At 40.2% G+C, this 20437-nt stretch overlaps 1 protein-coding gene across 1 annotated transcript in view; it reads right to left on the reverse strand.

The window, feature by feature from the left end:
- Positions 1-20437, reverse strand: part of LARP4 (La ribonucleoprotein 4) — a 64114-nt gene that overhangs the window by 1555 nt on the left and 42122 nt on the right. The window contains exons 7-10 of the mRNA XM_017891759.1: positions 19523-19633; positions 18742-18795; positions 6468-6680; positions 5720-5823 (exon numbers count right to left, since the gene is read on the reverse strand). Coding sequence (XP_017747248.1) covers positions 5720-5823; positions 6468-6680; positions 18742-18795; positions 19523-19633 — 482 coding nt within the window. The remainder of the gene's footprint in view (positions 1-5719; positions 5824-6467; positions 6681-18741; positions 18796-19522; positions 19634-20437) is intronic.

Raw genomic sequence — 20437 nt, forward strand, 5'->3', positions numbered from 1 at the left:
TTTTTTTTTTTTTTTTTTTTGGTGAGATGGAGTCTGTCTGTTGCCTGGGATGGAGTGCAGTGGTGCAATATCAGCTCACTGCAACCTCTGCCTTCCAGGTGCAAGCTATTCTCTTGCCTCAGGCTCCCAAGCAGCTGGACTATAGGCATGCGCCACCACACCCGGCTAATTTTGTATTTTCAGTAGAGACAGGGTTTTGCCACCTTGGCCAGGCTGGTCTTGAACTCCTGACCTCGTGATCCACCCACCATGGCTTCCCAAAGTGTCGGGATTACAGGCGTGAACCATCACATCTGGCCTATAACAGGCATTTTTTTTTTTTTTTTTTTTTTGAGACGGAGTCTCGCTCTGTCGCCAGGCTGGAGTGTAGTGGTGCAATCTCAGGTCACTGCTAGCTCCGCCTCCCGGGTTCACGCCATTCTTCTGCCTCAGCCTCCCAAGTAGCTGGTACTACAGGCATGCGTCTCCACACCTAGATAATTTTTGTATTTTTAGTAGAGATGGGGTTTCACCATGTTGGCCAGAATGGTCTCCATCTCCTGACCTCATGATCCACCCAGCTCAGCCTCCCACAGTGCTGGGATTACAGGTGTGAGCCATCACACCCAGCCCGCTATGCATTCTTAATGGAAGCAAAACCATGCTAAATGGGAGTAAAAATGGGGGGTGAGGGAAGGGCAAAAAGTAATGATTTTATGTATAAAGCACAGATACATATATTACATACATACAGATTTACAATCATCTGTAGTATTAAATTTTCACAGGAGGAAAATGTCTAAAAAGGTTGTTTAGGGGAGTAATAATGAAGAGAGTAAGAAATACTGGAATATAATTAAAAAATCCTAGCCTCAGCCGGGCACGGTGGCTCACACCTATAATCCTAGAACTTTGGGAGGTGGAAGCGGGTGGATCACCTGAGGTCAGGAGTTTGAGACCAGCCTGGCTAACATGGTGAAAACCCATCTCTACTAAAAATACAAAAATTAGCCACGCGTGGTGGCACACACCTGAAATCCCAGCTACTCAGGAGGCTGAGGCAGGAGAATCTTTTGAACCCAGAAGGCGGAGGTTGCAGTGTGCCAAGATCACACCATTGCACTCCAGCCTGGGAAATAAGAGCAAAACTGTCTCAAAAAACAAAACAAAACAAACAAACAAACAAACAAAACCTAGCATCTTACTAAGCATGCATCACCAAATGAGATTTGTCGAAAGATCCATATGTAGGACAGCAAACTAGGAAAATACAGCAATGCACCCAATAGCATGGCATGACTGCATGAATTAAGGTATGCAATGTGGTTAAACAAACCAACCTGCTTCTAACAAAGGGAGTTTTTATCTTGGATGATGGGTATAAGCACCCAACTTCCTAAAAGCTTACAAGCAGATGAAGCTAAGGTCGACTAATAGAAAAATAATGCAATTTAATCAGTAGCAAGAACATCTATAGCAGCAAAAACACCTAAAAACTCAAGCAACTGAGTATCTTGGCTCTACAGATTAAGAAGAGTGAGATTTATGTTTGGCCCATTATTTGCAATTTATATATCCCAGTTTTTATAATCTATTTTCATAGTTATAAACCAACAATATTAATCACATGTTGCCAATTCCTGACTCTAGGAATAGGGATTGAAAACTTCTTGAATAATTATAACCCCACCAAGTAAATGTAAATTCCCACAGCATCTCTAGCTATCCTTCTTTATTCTTGACGGACCATAAAATATTAACACTATTAACACTTAAAGTAGTTGGGTGTGGTGGCTCATGCCTGTAATCCCAGCACTTTGGGGGCCAAGGTGGGTGGATCATGAGGTTAAGAGATCGAGACCATCCTGGCCAACATGGTGAAACCCTGTCTCTAACTAAAATACAAAACAAACAAAACAAAACAAACAAAGATAAAATTATCAGGCTGGGCGCAGTGGGCTCAGTGGCTCGTATCTGTAACCACAGCACTTGAAGAGGCTGAGGTGAGAGGATCATTTGAGCCTAGGAGTTTGAGACGAGTCTGTGCAACATGGCAAAATCCTATCTCTACAAAAAAAAAAATATAAAACTTAGCTAGGCATGGTGGTATGCACCTGTAGTCCCAGCTACTAGGAAGGCTGAGGTGGAGAATTGATTGAGCCTGGGAGGTCAAAACTATAGTGAGCCATGATCATGTTACTGTACTACAGCCTGGGTGACAGGGCAAAACACTGTCTTAAAAAAAAAAAAAGAAGTTGGGTTGAGTTTCACATAAAGTGACACTTTTCCATAAAATTACTTTATATTACAAACTAGATTTCTTAAATAGCAATAAAAATAGTATGTCACCTAAAAAATAATATTATTTTTTTTCTTGAAAAAGGTCTAGCTGTGTCACCCAGGCTGGAGCGAGGTGGTGCGATCTTGGCTCATTACAACCTCTACCTCCTGGGCTGAAGCTATCCTCCTACCTCAGTCTCCTGAGTAGCAGGGACTACAGGTGCACACCAGTATGCTTGGCTAATTTTTATATTGTCAGTAGAGACGGGGTTTCACTCTGTTGCCTAAGTTGGTCTCCAACTCATGAGCTCAAGTGATCTGCCTGTCTTGGCTTCTCAATGTGTGGGGAATATAGGCATGTGCCACCCCACTGGCCACAAAAAGTAATTTTAAAAATACTTAGGCCGGGTGCGGTGGCTCACGCCTATAATGCCAGCACTCTGGGAGACCAAGGTGAGTGGATCACCTGAGGTCAGGAGTTCAAGACCAGCCTGGCTAACATGGTGAAACCCAGTTTTTATTAAAATACAAAAAATTAGCTGGGTGTAGTGGCATGTGCCTGTAATCCCAGCTACTTGGAAGGCTAAGGCAGAAGCATCGCTTGAACACAGGATGCGGAGGTTAGTGAGCCGAGATCGCACCACTGCACTTCAACCTGGACAAAGACAGCAAAACTCCGTCTTATTTATAAAAAACAACAACAACAACAACAACAACAAAAACGCCGAGTTTGCTGGCTCATGCCTGTACAGCACTTTGGGAGGCCAAGGTGGGTGGATCACGAGGTCAAGAGATTGAGACCATCCTGGCCAACATGATGAAACCCCATCTTTACTAAAAATACAAAAATTAGCTGGCACATGCCTGTAGTCCCAGCTACTCGGAAGGCTGAGGCCGGAGAATCGCCTGAACTCAGGAAGCAGAGGTTGCAGTGAGCCGAGATCTCACCACTACGCTACAGCCTGGTGACAGAGCGAGACTCTGTCTCCAAAAAAAAAAAAAAAAAAAGTATATTACCCATTACATCTGAAAATGAACTGACATGATAGATATGCTATTTGCATGTATTTAGAAAATGTCCTTCATCCAACTTTCACACATTTCAATATGCTTAAGGAACAACTTACTACATTTATATAGCCCTCAGATCTCATAATCTTACCCTTCACTGAGAGGGACTTACAATCTCAATCCAGGCAAAAGAGAGAAAGAATGAAGAAAGAAAGAAGTGATAAAAGACAGAAAAGAGAGGTAAAGTGAAAGAAAGATAAAGCATGAAAGGTAGAAAAATGCCTGGATTTCTGAAAGTTAGTCCTACTCTCTCTAAGAAGGAATAGTGATCATCACTGGGCTGTCACGAGTTAATACAAAAATTGCAAAAGGCTCTCTAAAATGACTTTGTCCTTGGCTGTTAATACTATAAAGGTCCGGCAGTGGTCACTTTTTAGAAGCAAGAAGGAAACAAGGATTCGGGCTGCTGGTCCAGAAGGTCTTTATTTGCATTTTACAAAAGTGTTCACTTATTATTTCTGTAATTAAAAATTACTAACCTGTATTGGTCAAATATATGGAAAAGAACTGTACACAAGTAGTTTTAAGTAACATGCAAAAATGTACCAAACACACCGTGTATTTTCAAAACCATAGGTATACTTCCTTATAAGTAAAGATAACTTGACTGTCATTCCTGGTTTTCTTACTATAATTTCATCCCTGTCACCAAAAAGGTACAACAGATAAAAGGTAACAATAAAGAAATCATCATGGAGCTATCTAAAGTATTTTAGAGTTAAGCAACTGCAAATATCAGTACCTTTATTTTTCAGACGGGGGGAGCAGGGAAGGGTGAGAGCAGGTGGTGGCAGGGAATACAGAGTCTCGCTGTCGCCCAGGCTGGAGTGCAGTGGTGTAATCTCAGTTCACTGCAACCTCTGCTTCTCAGGCTCAAGCAATTCTCATTCCTCAGCCTCCTGAGTAGTTGGGACTTCAGGCGTGCACTATACCACCACGTCCAGCTAATTTTTGTATTTTTGGTAGAGATGGTGTTTTATCATGTTGCCTAGGTTGCTCTTGAACTCCTGAGCTCAGGTGATCCACGCACCTCAGCCTGTGTTTATCCTTACTACTAAAATTTTTCTAACACTTGAAAATGATCTTCAATTGCTTTAACTAATTGTGTCTGTCAAGAGTAGTCCAAAAACTCTGACTATTAAAGTGTAGTACATAATGTTTCCAGTGAGAAGAATATTTTTTCATTCTGTTGGGGCTCATTTCTCCAGTAAAACAAGTTTCAGAAAAGCCTGTCAAAAAAGGACTAAGTTCCTAGACGTCATCTTGGAAAACATACTCCAGATGATCTCCTTTCCAAAAGAAATAATTAGGAGAATCGAGTCTGGCAAAAGACTGAGTGTCACTGAATATAAACTATTAGGAAAAACCCTCAAAAACCAAGAGTCTCACAAAACAGCAAATGAGAAATAACAAATGTGAAACTATTAAATAAATCAAAATGACTATATATCAGTCCTTTATTCTTTGGTTACTTATACTCTGTTAAAAAACATAGTATCATGCCTGTAATCCTAGCAATTTGGGAGGTCAAGGTGGGAGGACGGCTTTGAGCCCAAGAGTTCAAGACCAGTCCCAGGCAACATAAGCAGACCCCGTCTCTACCCCCAAAACAACAACAACAAGAAGCCATAACATACACCAAATATTGAGATGATCTGTTGATGTTTACATAAAGTAAAATACGTCAGACGTACATGTCAATCTTTGTTATGATAGCATATAGTTTCTATGATTCTTAATAATTTATCCTGAACATAGTGTTTAAGTGCGGGCTTTGGAGTTGAACTGCCTAGGTTCAAATCTTAGCTCTACCAATTACGAGCTGTGTGTTCTCAGACACGATATTTTATATCTCAATTTCCTTATCTGTAAAGCAGACATAAGCACACCTACAAAGGGTTCTGAAAAAAGTAACTGATAAAATATGTAAAATCCTTAGGAACAGAGTTTGTGATATTAAATGTGCAATAAATGTTAGCTACTGTCTGCTATGCACTATAGTTCTTGGATGTCATTTCAAAAATCCTTTAAAAACCTAAATAACATACATCCCAACATCTATTCTTCAAAGAATTCTCTAAAACGCTACCCATTTAACATACTAAATGGAAATTAGTCACCAGATTTGTCAGAGACTGCTGTCATGAAATAAGTTTTCTATTCTCTTTATTAAAAAAAAAATCTGAGTCCCAAGTCTGTTAGTAGCATTACCAACTCTAAGGTCAAAGTGTTTTTATGAATTCTAGATTAAACTGTTCACATACATTTAGTAAAACAAAACAAAAAACAACAAACCTTTTACTGAGCCTGACAATAAGCATTGCTATTAATGCCTTAAGATCCATTAGGAATTGTTTAAAATACATTACAGCTATGGTTTTTATCTTACCGATTTTTTTGGAATGGTCGACCCATATTCATAGCAGCAGCATTTGTTTTATAAGATCCTGGCGAATTAAAGCCATTCACAAAACTACCATTGGGAAAGGGAGCCTAGAAGAAAATGTATGTTTAAACAATATTAATGGTAAAGGTAAAACCTGGTGTGAGGGTCACAAGAACCTTAATGAGCTTATGAATGTATCTTTTGCAAGCCAAAAATATCTTAAAATATTTTACTGATTCACTTCTGCAATATTCACTTCAAATGCCACTGGATTTATGAATAATAATTCATAACTTAATAAAGAATGTTCTGGTCTGACATTTTGCAACATTAAAATGCATTTAAAACCACGCAAACCTTGTCCAGTCTCTTCTTTCAATTCACTCAGCAAATTTTATGGAATAAAATTATGCACTCTAATAGCTCAACTCTTAGTCATATGCATTTATTTGGTATGGAAAATTAGATATCCATATCACTGTTTAAAAGCCAAAAAGTGGCCGGGCATAGTGGCTCACGCTTGTAATCCTAGCATTCTGGGAGGCCAAGGCGGGTGGACTGCCTGAGCACAGGAGTTCAAGACCAGCCTGAGCAACACAGCAAAACTCCATCTCTACAAAAAATATAAAAATAAAATAAAAGCCAAAAAGTCATCAATTCAACATAAATGAGTCCCCACTCCAACTGATTTCTTCAAATTTCAGCTCAAATTAAAAATATTATTATATTTTATTATAAGGATCTCACTTACCAGTGGTGTTTCAAAGTAAGGTGTAGGATTTGGAGACCAAGACTGAGGCACAATACTATAGACCGAGTACTGTTGGTGAGGATTATATACAGGCTGCATAAAGACTGGGGAGGCATACTGTGCTTGAGTTTGAATGGGCTGACTATAGATACTAGAATCCATTAATCGATAACCATTCTTAGCAAAAAATGTATTGATGGCTTTTATCCTTGCCTAGAAGAGGAACACATTATAGCAACAAAGAATTAAGTGTATATTTTTAAAAATACATTTAATTTACATTTTAACATATATTTTACATGACTATACTATTTCTGCCTAAGGTAGAATCAGTAGAACAAAAGAAAAGAAAATGACAGCTTTAATTAATCATTAATAAAAATGTTTTCATGGTATAAAAACCATGGTAAACAAGGTAAAACCCCCCACCACGAACACATGTCAAAATAACCAGGTGTGCTGCCTCACACCTGTAACCCGAGCACTTTCAGAGGCCAAGAGGGTAGGACTGCATGAGCCCAGGAGTTCAACGCCATCCTGGGTACCACAGCAAGATCCATCTCTTACAAGAAAAAAAAAAAAAAAAAGCTGGGCATGGTGGTGTGCAACCTGTAGTCCTAGCTGCTTGGGAGGCAGAGTGGGGAGGACTGCTTGAGCCAAGGAGTTGGAAGTTGCAGTGAGCTACAATCGCACCACCACACTCCAGCCTGGGCAACAGAATGAGACCCTGTCTCTAAACAACAACAAGCAGAGTAAAAACCTCCCAAAAAACTAAGTCAAAATAGTAAATTGGAGCTCATCACAGGCAAGGGCACTAGTATCTCTAATATACGAATTGTAAAAACAGACATGAAAAGGCCCAACAATGCTATAGAAAAAAGGGTTAGAGAAATGAAAAGTGTTCACAAAACAAAAAAGGCAAATGGCTCTTAAACATATGAAAGAGATGCTAAACTCACTCATAAAAGAAATGCAGGCATATGTAAAAATGTTCAAAATCACTAATCATCAAAGAAATGTAAGCTGAACTCACAAGATAGCATCTCACATCTATTAAAATGGGTGTAACCAAAAAAATAAGTGTTAGAGAAGATGTGGAGAAAGGGAACCTTTGTACACTGTTGCTGGGAAGGTAAATTCATATAGCCATTATGGAAACTAGTATGGAGGTTCCTCAAAAAGTTAAAAATAGGCCAGGCACAGCGGCTTGCGCCTGTAATCCCAGCACTTTTGAGAGGCCGAGGCAGGCGAAGCACTTGAGGTTGGGAGTTCCAGACCAGCCTGGCCAACATGGTGAAACCCTGTCTCTACTAAAAACACAAAAATCAGCTGGGCATGGTGGCACACGCCTGTAATCCCAGCTACTTGGGAGGATGAGATTGCAGTGAGCTGAAATTGTGCCACTGCACTCCAGCCTGGGCAACAGAGCGAGACTCTGGGTCAAAAAAAGTTAAAAATAGAAGTACCATATGATCCAACAATCCTATGTATATCCAAAGGAAGTGAAATTAGTATGCTGAAGGGTGTTTGCACTACTGTCTGTGTTGCAGCATTACTTATAGTGGCTAACATATGGAAACAACCCAGTGTCCAGAGCAAATGAATGGAGAAAACGTGCTGTACACACCCACTGGAATACCATTCAGTTTTTTTTTTTGAGACAGAGTCTTACTCTGTCACCCAGGCTGGAGTGCAGTGATGTGATCTTGGCTCATTGCAACCTCCGCCTCCCAGGTTCTAGCAATTCTCCTGCCTCAGCCTCCTGAGTAGCTGGGATTACAGGTGCATGCGGCCATGCCCGGCAAATTTTTTTGTATTGTTAGTAGAGACAGGGTTTCGTCGTGTTGCCCAGGCTGGTCTGGAACTCCTGAGCTCAGGCAATCCACCTGCCTCAGCCCCCCAAAGTGCTAGGATTATAGGCATGAGCCACTGCGCCCAGCCTCGATTTTCGTATTTTTACTAGAGATGGGGTTTCACCATGTTGGCCAGGCTGGTCTTGAATTCCTGACCTCGGGTGATCTGCCTGCCTCGGCCTCCCTTGGCCTCCCAAAGTGCTGGGATTACAGGCATCAGCCACTGTGCCCAGACGCATTCAGTCTTAAAGAAGGAAATCCTGTCATTTGTCACAACCTGAATGAACCTAGAAGACATTATGCTAAGCGAAATAGGGCAGGCACATAAAGACAAACACTGCATGATCTCACTTGTATTTGAAATCTAACAAGGTGGAACTCATACAGACAGTATAATAGTGGTTACCATAAGCCAGGGATGGGGGAAGGGAGGGACTGGGGAAATGTTTCACAGGGTATAAAGTTTCTGTTAGTAGAAGTAAGTTCTGGAGAGCAGGGTGATGACAGTTAATAATAATGTATTATATAATTCAAAATTGCTTACTTTAAATGTTCACAATACCCAAAAAGCATGTATACAATTTTGTTTGCCAATTATACAATAACTTAATAAAGCTATGGGAAAAAAAATATACCCACATGACTACTCACTAATTGTAAAAGGTGAGGAAACCTATGGGCCCCAGAAGCAACTCAACAGTCCATCAACGGTTGAATACAACATGTACATCCAAACAACTGAGTATCATAAACATAAAAAAAAATGAAAGAATGATCTAGACACCATTATGAAGTGACTTCCAGAATACACTATTAAGTCAAAAAAAAAAAAAAAAAAAAAAAAAAAGGCAGCCAGGTGCACTGCCTCATGCCTGTAATCCTAGCACTTTGGGAGGCCAAGACAGGTGGATTACCTGAGGTCAGGAGTCGAGACCAACCTGGCCAACATGGTGAAATCCCATCTCTACTAAAAAAATACAAAAAATTAGCTGGGTGTGGTGGTGTGCACCTGTAATCCCAGCTACTCATGAGGCTGAAGCAGGAGAGTTGCTTGAACCCAGGAGGCAGATTTTTTTCCAGAGATTTTCATATGGGAAAAAGGAGAAACAGACAGAAGGCAGAAGAAAGGAAAATCATACAGCCTGAATTTAAATTGTAAGCATCAGTACAAACCTATATTTTGTCTTAAAACATAAAAACTAAACAGCTCTGTCTAAAAAAGCTTAGAAACAATGACAAAACCAGTCAACACAAATACTACTTGTGTCTAGGTAGTGGTCCACAAAATACCATTTCCCCATAAAGTAGCCTAAGGACTTAAAAGAACTGGTTGACTCCAGGCCTTTGGCATGAAATGTGCAAGAGCCTGGAACATCTTGACAAACTACACAGCAAGGTAACCTACAAGACTGCTATGGCTGGCTGGGCGCAGCAGCTCACACCTGTAATCCTAGCACTTTGGGAGGCTGAGGCGGGCTGATCACATGGTCAGATCAAGACCATCCTGGCCAACATGGTGAAACCACTTCTCTAGTAAAAATACAAAAAATTAGCTGGGTATGGTGGCGTGCACCTGTAGTCCCAGCTACTCAGGAGGCTGAGGCAGGGGAATCACTTGTGCCCGGGAGACGGAGGTTGCAGTGAGCTGAGATCATGCCACTGCACTTCAGTCTGGCAAGAGAGCGAAACTCCATCTCAAAAAAAAAAAAAAAAAGATTGCTATGGCTGCGTAGCAAAAGGTCTCAGGAGTCAATTCAGAGGCCAAAATCAACATGAACAGTAAATACCCTAAATATATTTAAATATTCAAAACCAAAAACAGTTAAAAATCGGCTAAAAAATCAACACTTTTAAAAACTGGTAATAAAAGCTAGAATCAAGCATGTAACATGGATTTCACATAGAACCTGTAACTCAGGGTAATGAAGACGAGTATGAGTTTCTAATAAACGAAAAATAGATAAATACCACAATTTCAGCAATCTCTAATGAATTAACAGACCAATGAGCATACCAGCTAGCTTTTGTATCCTCCCTGTTGCCCCAAAAATCAAACCCAGTTCTGATCATGCCTCTTGCTACCAAAATGCATGAAATATAGGAGACAGATCACTATCTATCTACTTTCCATGATAGCCATGTCTTTAAAAAACAGAAAAAGAAAAAAAGATCTAGCTACCAGTTTGCATGAAAAACAGGAGAGGGGAGAGAGAATCATGTTAAACTGCACTCAAGAATAAAGGCAGCAAAATGTATATTCCAAGAAACTCTGCAAGACAGATAATGAATATCTTACCCATAAACTTCCAAAAGAAAAAAATGCGAAGTTATAGGGAAAAACTACAGATTTTTTTAATTTAATTTTTTTTTTTTTGAGCCAGTCTCGCTCTGCCACCGAAGATGGGGTGCAGTGGTGTGATCTTGGCTCACTGAAACCTCCTTCTCCAAGGATCAAGTGATTCTCGGGCCTCAGACTCCTGAGTAGCTAGGACTACAGGCCTAAGTCACAAAGCCTGGCTAAATATTTTTGTATTTTCAGTAGAGACAGGGTTTCACCATGTTGGCCATGCTGGTCTGGAACTCCTGGCCTCATGTGATCTGCCTGCATCATCCCAGCCAAAGTGCTGGAATTACAGGCATGAGCCACAGTGCCCAGCCCAGATTTTTAAAGAGGAAAAAAGAGAAAGAAAGAAGGGGAATCAGGAAAATATGAAAAGTGACTAGGTATTTGATGATGTTCAAGATATTGTTCATTTTTTAAAGTCTAATGATGATATTGTCACCAGGTATTAAGAAAGAATCCCAGCCGGGTGCAGTGGCTCACGCCTGTAATCCTAGCACTTTGGGAGGCCAAGGCAGGCAGATCTCCTGAGGTTAGGAGTTTGAGACCAGCTGGCCACCATGGTGAAACCCCGTCTCTACTAAAAATACAAAAATTAGCCAGGCGTGGTGGTGGGTGCCTGTAATCCCAGCTACTCAGGAGGCTGAAGCAGGAGAATTGCTTGAACCCGGGGGGACAGAGGTTGCAGTGAGCTGAGACCACATCACTTCACTCCAGCCTGGGTGAAAGAGCAAGACTCTGTCTCAAAAAAAGGGAAAGAATCCCTCTTGTTAGAGATACAAATTTTAATTTATTTATGGATGAAATCTGAAATTAAGGTTGAAATTTGCTTCAAGATGACTGGGGTTGTGGAGAAATGAGTGGGAATATACAGGAAATAAGAATGGCCATTTTCCACTAACTGTTAAAATTGGGTAACATCTATAGAGTTTCAGTCTTTTTTTTTGAGACGGAGTCTTGCTCTGTCACCCAGGCTGGAGTGCAGTGGCCGGATCTCAGCTCACTGCAAGCTCCGCCTCCCGGGTTCACGCCATTCTCCTGCCTCAGCCTCCGGAGTAGCTGGGACTACAGGCGCCCGCCACCTCGCCCGGCTAGTTTTTTGTATTTTTAGTAGAGACGGGGTTTCACCGTGTTAGCCAAGATGGTCTCATTCTCCTGACCTCGTGATCCACCCGTCACGGCCTCCCAAAGTGCTGGGATTACAGGCTTGAGCCACCGCGCCCGGCTCAGTCTTATAAGAAGAGTTCTGGAGATAGATGGCAGTGATGGCTGCAAATCGTTGTGAATGTATTTAATAGCACTAAACTGTACACTCAAAAACGGTTAAGATGTGGGGAAAAAGAAAAGAAAACAAACAAAATAAGAACAGTTAAGATAGTAAATTTTATGTGTATTTTTCCGAAATTTAAAAACTGGAGGCTGGGGCCGGGCATGGTGGCTCACGCCTGTAATCTCAGCATTTTGGGAGGCCAAGGCAGGTGGATCATGAGGTCAAGAATTCAAGACCAACCTGTCCAAGATGGTGAAACCCCATCTCTACTAAAAATACAAAAATTAGCCGGGTATGGTGGCGGGTGCCTGTAATCCCAGCTACTAGGGAGGCTGAGGCAGAGAACTGCTTGACCCTGGAAGGCAGAGGTTGTAGTGCACTGAGATTGTGCCACTGCACTCCAGACGGGGCGACAGAGCAGCACTCCGTCTCAAATAAAAAAAAAAAAGGAAGAAAAGGGTGCGGGGGTGCAGAGCTGGGCACAGTAGCTCACGCCTGTAATCACAACACCTTGGGGAAGCCAACGTGGGAAATCACTTGAGTCAGATAGTAAGACCCTGTCTCCACAAAAACAAACAAACAAACAATAATCAGCTACTCTGAAGGCAGAAGGTGAGCCCAAGGTGGCAGTGTGCTATGATCACGCACACTGTACTCCAGCCTGTGCAACAAAGTGAGACCCTGTCTCTTTACAAAATAAAATAAAATAAATAAAACTGGGAGAAAAAATTGGATAATGGGTAAACAGTAACTAACTATACCATTTTATCTTCATATGCTTCAAATTCTTATATTAAGATTAAAAAGGACAAAAATGCTTTAATACTTGGTAAATTTATAAAGCAGACCATTTTATGCATTGCTTGTGGCTGCTTTTACCCTACAAGTTGCTGCAACAGGAATTACATGCTCATCAACATCTATAATAGTCACTGTTTGGCTCTTTAAAGAAAATGTTTGCTGACCCTTAATAAAACCACAGGCTGAGTATGTCTTACCTAAAATGCTTGGTACTACCTTTTTTTTTTTTTGTATTTAGGAATATTCGCATTGTATTTTCCAGTTGAGCACCCCAAACCCAAAAATCCAAAAGGCTCTATGAGCATTTCCATTGAGCAGCATGTTAGTACTCAAAACCTTTTTGATTTTGGAGCAATTCAAATTTAGGGTTTGGGATGCTCAAGCTATATAATATGAAGATGTAGGAAGGTTAGATTAGAAACCACAGGCACACCAAGTTACTGGGAATATCAAATGAAATAACACATGTGAAAGCATAAAATTACCACTTCAATGAAAGTATGAAAGATACATTCTATGATTCTTACAATCATAGGCCAGGAACCCTCCTCCACTCCTAAAATTGCAACCAAACAATAAGAAATCAATTATAGCCAATCTTGACAAACTGACTTTAACAAGACCTAAATAATAACTATGGCTATTGCTTTTACCTAAGTAATGTCATACATTATAGTACACTTTAATGTTAAAAGGTCCCCTAAGGAACTAAAATCAAGTAAACAGCATTATTTTAAAAATATACTCCACTAGACCGGGTGTGATGGCTCACGCCTCCAATCCCAGTACTTTGGGGAGGCCGAGGCGGGCGGATCACAAAATCAGGAGTTCAAGACCAGCCTGGCCAACATAGTGAAACCCCGTCTCTACTAAAAATACAAAAATTAGCCGAGCTGAGGCAGGAGAATCGCTTGAAACCCAGGAGGCAGAGGTTGTGGTGAGCCGAGAGCACGCCACTGCACTCCAGCCTGGACAACAGAGCGAGACTCCATCTAAAAACACACACACACACACATATAGTCCACTAGTCAAGAAAACAGCAATTGGCCAAGCACAGTGCCTCATGCCTGTAATCCCAGCACTTTGGGAGGCCGAGGGCGGATCATGAGGTCAGGAGATCGAGACCATCCTGGCTAACATGGTGAACCCTCGTGTCTACTAAAAAATAAAAAAAAAAAACTTAGCCGAGCGTGATGGCGGGCACCTGTAGTCCCAGCTACTCAGGAGGCTGAGGCAGGAGAATGGCGTGAACATGGGAGGTGGAGCTTGCAGTGAGACGAGTTCGTGCCACTGCACTCCAGCCTGGGTGATAGAGCCAGACTCCGTCTCAAAAAAAAAAAAAAAAAGAAAACAACAATGAAAGAAATATTTCAGGGCACAGAACTGCAAGTGAAAAAGAATCAAAAAATGGGAGTGAAAATAAGGACTCCAAGATGACCCAGATGTTAAACTGCAGACAAAGATTTTAATACAGCTCTTACAAGTACATGTATTCATGGAAAACATTTACGTTTCTAATAAATTGAAATTAAGGGGAAATCACAACAGAGAGAGAAGAAATGTTTTTTAAAATGGAAACTCTAGAATACAGCATCTAAAATATTCACTGGACAGTCCTATCACATTGGGGACAGCAAAAGAAAAGTTCAGTGAACTTAAAGATGAACCGAAATCCACAGAAATTATCCTATCCGGAGAACAACAGCAACAAAAATAGGTTGAAGAAAAATGAACAGAATCTCAGTGACATCAATCAGTCCAACATACGAAATTGGAATATCAAAAAAAGAAAGGAGAAGAGAGGGCAGAAAAAATTTTTGGCAAGCATCTGGAAATTCCCCAAATGCAGCGAAGAATATCAACATACAGAGCCAAGAAGTTTAGTATTTTCCATGTATGATAAGTAAAACCATACTAGACACACCATAGCCAACCTACTGGAAACCAAAAATAAAACATCTTGACAGCAGGCAAAGAAAAAGGGCACATATATAGGAGAACAACCATATGAATGATGGTGAACATCTCATCAGAAACAAGAGTCCAGAACGTATCTTAAAAGAATGGAAAATAATTTTAGCTGTCATCCCTGCGTTCTGTATCCATGGAAAATACCCATCACAAATGCCGGGCAGAGTGGCTCATGTCTGTAGTCCCAACACTTTGAGAGGCCTTAGTGGGGGGATCTCTTGCCCTCAGGAGTTAGAGACCAACCTGGATGACACAGCAAAACTCCTTCTCTACCGAAAAATAGAAAAATTAGCTAGGTGTGGTGGCATGCACCTATAGTTGCAGCTAACTGGGGCAGGGGGTGGGCGCTGAGGCGGAGGAGGCTGCAGTGAATTGAGACTGTACCACTGCACTCCAGCCTTGGTGATACAGCAAGACCTTGTCTCAAACAAACAAACAAAACAGAGTGTGAAATATCAGACATTTTTAGTTAAGGAAAAACTAAGAGAATTCTTTGCTGGTTGGCAGTGTAACAAACACTAATGGAAGTTCCTTAGGCTGAAGGGAACTGATACCAGTTATTGTCAGGCATAGAAATCACAATTGAAACAGAATGAATCACTGCCTCTTAATGAAATCATCAATAAATTAGGAAACAGGTGGATAAATATTATCCACTTAAGGCCCCTTTCCTGCAACGTAATCACTTCTAAGTTACAGAACTTTAGAAATGAAGAGCATGGACACTACAAAGAAACAAACCAGAACCTTACAGGTTGGCCTGACATACTTAAGATACAACAGCTGGTGGCAGAAAGCACCACCAGGATTGGAGTATAGCATTCCTTGCTTCCGCACCTGTCTTTCCAGATGTTAGGTCATTTGATTTTAATAAATGGTATAAAAGTTAATGTGAATTTTCTTGCAACTTATGTTGCTATGGGATGGCACATCAAAAGAAGCATAAAGAAAAACTAAAATGGCAGAGAAAAACATCACTTAAAATAAAATATTTGTTTTTACTACTATACCTGAGACCCCCAGCACAAGCAACAGAAATAAGAAATGGAAGGTATAAGGAATAATCAAAATAGTGATTACCTGCAGACATTAAAACATTAAAAAAGGCCGGACGCGGTGGCTCAAGCCTATAATCCCAGCACTTTGGGAGGCTGAGACGGGCGGATTGCGAGGTCAGGAGATCGAGACCATCCTGGCTAACACGGTGAAACCCCGTCTCTACTAAGAAATACAAAAAACTAGCTGGGCGAGGTGGCGGGCGCCTGTGGTCCCAGCTGCTCGGGAGGCTGAGGCAGGAGAATGGCATAAACCCGGGAGGTGGAGCTTGCAGTGAGCTGAGATCCGGCCACTGCACTCCAGCCTGGGCGACAGAGTGGGACTCCGTCTCAAAAAAATAAAAAAATAAAAAAATAAAAAAATTTAAAAAAATCAGTAAGATATCAAGAAAAGAAAAGCAACCAACATGATTTTAAAGCAGTAAAATGACTTAACACTGAAATACATAATAGTTACCATAATAATGAATAATGCAGGCTAAAACAGCCAATTGTCCCCAATTTAACCAATAAATTGAATAGAATTCCATTAATTCCATTATAGATTTTGTTTGGTTGTTTGTTGGAACTAGACAAATATTCTAAAGTTGTGTGAAAATGTAATGATCTAAGAAGAGCCAAGACAATCCTGAAAAATAAGGTCAAGGACAAAGAACTAGCAGAAGTAAATAAGGATACTGTAAAATGATGATAATTAAAACAGTGATATTTGGCCAGGCAAGGTGGCTCACACCTGTAATCCCAGCACTTTGGGAGGCCAAGGTGGGTGGATCACCTGAGGTCAGGAGTTCGAGAGCAGCTTGGTAAACATGGCGAAACCCTGTCTCTATTTCTATCCTCTAAAAATACAAAAAATTAGCTGGGGTGGTATCAGGCGCCTGTAATCCCAGCTACGCCAGAGGGTGAGGCAGGAGAATCGCTTGAACCCAGGAGGCGGAGGTTGCAGTGAGCTGAGATCGTGCCACTGCACTCCAGCCTGGGCGGTAAGAGCGAAACGCCATCTCAAAAACAAATAAAGAAAATAAAAATAAATAACATAGAACAGTGATATCCAGGAATGTAATCACAGTGTGGTGGCTCACATCTGTAATCCCAGCACTTTGGGAGGCTGAGATGGAAGGATTGTTCAGTTTGAGACCAGCCTGGGCAACATAGTGAGACCCCAGCTCTATCAAAAATTTAAAACTTAGCCAGGCATGATGGTGTGGCACCTGTGGTCCCAGCTACTTGGGAGGCTGAGGTGGGATGATCACTTGAGCCTGAGAGGTTGAGGCAGCAGTGAGCTGTGATCATATGCCACTGCACTTGAGCCTAGGTGACAGAAAGAAAGAAACCCCAGTCTCAAAAACAAAACAAAACAGCCATATTGGTTCAGGGAAGCAGAACTCAAAGAAAACAGAGAATCTGAAACAAATCTCATAGCTGTGGCATTACACACAAGTTGCAGAAGACTAGAAATGACAAAAAATTAAGTGTTGAGATAAATGTCTGCCCATATATGGGAAAAAGATAGAACTAGATTCCTATCTTATCTTATACTATATTCCAGATATACCAAAGACCCACTTCTGAAATACTTTAAAACTTTAAAGCTATTAAGAAGACTCAAGAGTATCTTTATAAAAGCCTCAAAGCAGGGAAAGATAAAAGGGAGAAGAACATCATAGACAGAGGAAGTAGAATGACAACTAGAAAATAGCCTCATCTGTAATATGGAAGCTAATAATCCCACCTATTTCACAGCAATAATGAGATTTAAATATAGTCAAGTTCTTAGAACCTCTTAATAAATCTAAGTCACCGTTATCCTAGTTCTTTCATTTACTAGTTACGTGAAACTGGGGAGGTTACCCTCGTGTCTTATTATCCTCACTAGTAAACTGAAGAAAACATTAGGTTTTCTTCATTAGGTTCTTGTAAGGATTAAATGAATCAATACATGTAAAGTGCTTAAAACAGAAAGTGACACACAGTAAGAGTTCAACACAGAGGAATTAGTAAGAATAATGTATTACATTTACAAATAAGAATAACTACAGCACACAGGGAATGAGGATCAAGTCAAACTAAGTGTACGTTACTGGATTATAGTTTAGAACACTAGCTCTGGTAGCAATGTGAAGAACAGATTGTTAAGGGGGGGAAAGTTGTTAACACAGCAGTTAAGAGGCTACTCCAAGTGTTCAAGCCTAAACAATGGGAGATTTTTGGAAAGTATTTACACAGGACCTGAGAACAGACCAGACATGTAAAGACAGTGATCAAGTGTCATCAATGACAATGCCTAGGTTCCCAAATGGTTGTATGTTAACGTAGTGATGCAGTTAATTGAGATACGGTTGAAAGTACTGTGAATATTTTTCATCTGTTACTAAAATTACTCCTATTGCTCATTTTGAGATCTGGAATTATCTCATATGTTGTAAATCAGCATCTAATTAAAATTCACGCTATTTGAAGTTACCCCTTTGTAAAGAATTGCTGTAGACAAAGTATTTTTAAGACTCATCATTTTCTGAAGTAGCACATAATACAAGCCAGAAATTTGTTTCTGTTGTTGCTGCTGTTGTTTTTGAGACAAGGTCTTGCTTGTGTCGCCCAGGCTGGACTGCAGTGGTGCGATCTCTGCTCACTGCAACCTATGCCTCCCGGGTTGAAGCAATTCTCCTGCCTCAGCCTCTCAAGTAGCTGGAATTACAGGCGTGCCACCACACCCAGCTATTTTTTTCTATTTTTAGTAGAGACAAGGTTTCATCATACTGGCAAGGCTGGTCTCAAACTCCTGGCATCAAGCAATCTGCCTGCCTTGGACTGACAAAGTGCTGGGATTACAGGCGTGAGCCACCATGCCCAGCCCAAGTCAGATACTTTTTAAAAGTCACTATGGGTTTTTATAAAACATTATCTGTCTGTATTTTTAAAATTCTCATACAGAGAACCCAAAATCTGTTCTGGTTTCACACTGATCTCCTCTATTTCTTACCATAATTGGCTTGCCCTGAAATGTTTTAACTTCTTCTCTTAAGTATTTAAAAGCCTGTTAACAAAGCACAAGAAAACTTTAATTAGCATTCAAACATTTCAGTAAAGTCATCTTTATTATGTTGAGAGTGTAGTATTAAACTATAAAAACAAAATTATGTAGGTGATTCCACTGTGCAAGTGGACAGGGAATGAAAAAGTAAAAATATAAGGCCTTCTCAATCACAGTTCATATTTATTGTAGAAAAGCCACCATGGATTACTGCAGAAAAAATGCCTTAAGATTGAAAACAGACCCAAAATATCCCCAGAAACCAATTTAAAATGATCAGACAACTTTCTACTAAATTGTTTTAAAAAACAAAATCTGTGATTTTAAACACTCTTATCATAGATATATTTGTGTTTTAAAGGATTATTTCTCTTTAAGACATGTTAACAATTAAGAATAAAATCATCAAGTCAAAATTCCAAGAATTTTATTTATTGCAGACCTATTATGTACTAAAAATACCACTAGGTATATAGTTCTCAATCCCTATGTTAATTTTAAAACTGTTATGTTAATATTCTTATCGACCAGAAAACTTCCTAAATCAAAACTGAAAAACTTTAGGAAGATGCTCAAAAAGGACATCAATTGAGCAAAAGCAAAAAGGTGATCAAGGTACTCACTAATCTTGATAAACATCAGTGTAAACACACATTTTCTCAATTAAAATATACCACTACTTATTTTGCCACTAGGATGGACCTGTATCAGAAAACTGTTTTCTTCTTACCTGCTGCGCATCTGTGTCTGACTGGAAAGTGATATACCAGTTGCTATTGTGTGCAAATTCACAGCTTATCACTTTGGGGCAGTTTTCACTTTTGAACAAAGCTTTCACTTCCTAAAAAGAAAAAGAAAATTAGTTAACTCTAAAAAATACATCAATGAATGGCATTTTTTGCTTATTTGTTTACTAGTAATGTTAAGCATATCTTCACGTTTTTGGTCCTTTCTATCACTTCACTTGTTAACTTTTGCCCATTTTTCTACTGAGGATAGGCTGTGTTCCAAAACAAATAGAGTTAATAGGAGATATATTTGAGTCTGGTCTCAAACTCCTGGATGCAAGCGATCCTTCCGCCTGAGCACCCCAAAGTGGTGAGATTATAGGCACGAGCCACTTCACTTGGCCAGGAGATGTATTTTGTACATGATTTTAGGATGATTTATTTTACGATCAGCAAAGCATAAGTATTTCACTTCCATTGGCAAGCTAAATGTTCCTTATAGTGAAATCTCCCCTGTCCTTTTCCTGTCTGGCCTGACACAGGACAAGTGATACCCTTCATTAACATTTTCTAGGCAATAAAAATTTTCATGCATTCTCATTTAATCCAGATGCTTTGCTTACAACATACATGTGAGTTAATGTGCAAACATATCTTCTTTTTTCCATAATTAGTATAAATGTAAACAAACTCTGACAGCTACATGGATTCAGAAAAAGGGTGACTACAAAACTTAAAATGGTAAAACTGTTAATGGATTGAAAGAAGATTAAAAAAAAAAAAGTTAAGTGAACATTAAGTATACTTAAGAAGTAACAGGCCAGACGCGATGGCTCAAGCCTGTAATCCCAGCACTTTGGGAGGCTGAGGCGGGCGGATCACAAGGTCAGGAGATCGAGACCATCCTGGCTAAGACG

The sequence above is a fragment of the Rhinopithecus bieti genome, unplaced genomic scaffold (assembly GCF_001698545.2).
Source record: "Rhinopithecus bieti isolate Rb0 unplaced genomic scaffold, ASM169854v2 scaffold_21531, whole genome shotgun sequence".
NCBI classification, from domain to species: domain Eukaryota; kingdom Metazoa; phylum Chordata; class Mammalia; order Primates; family Cercopithecidae; genus Rhinopithecus; species Rhinopithecus bieti.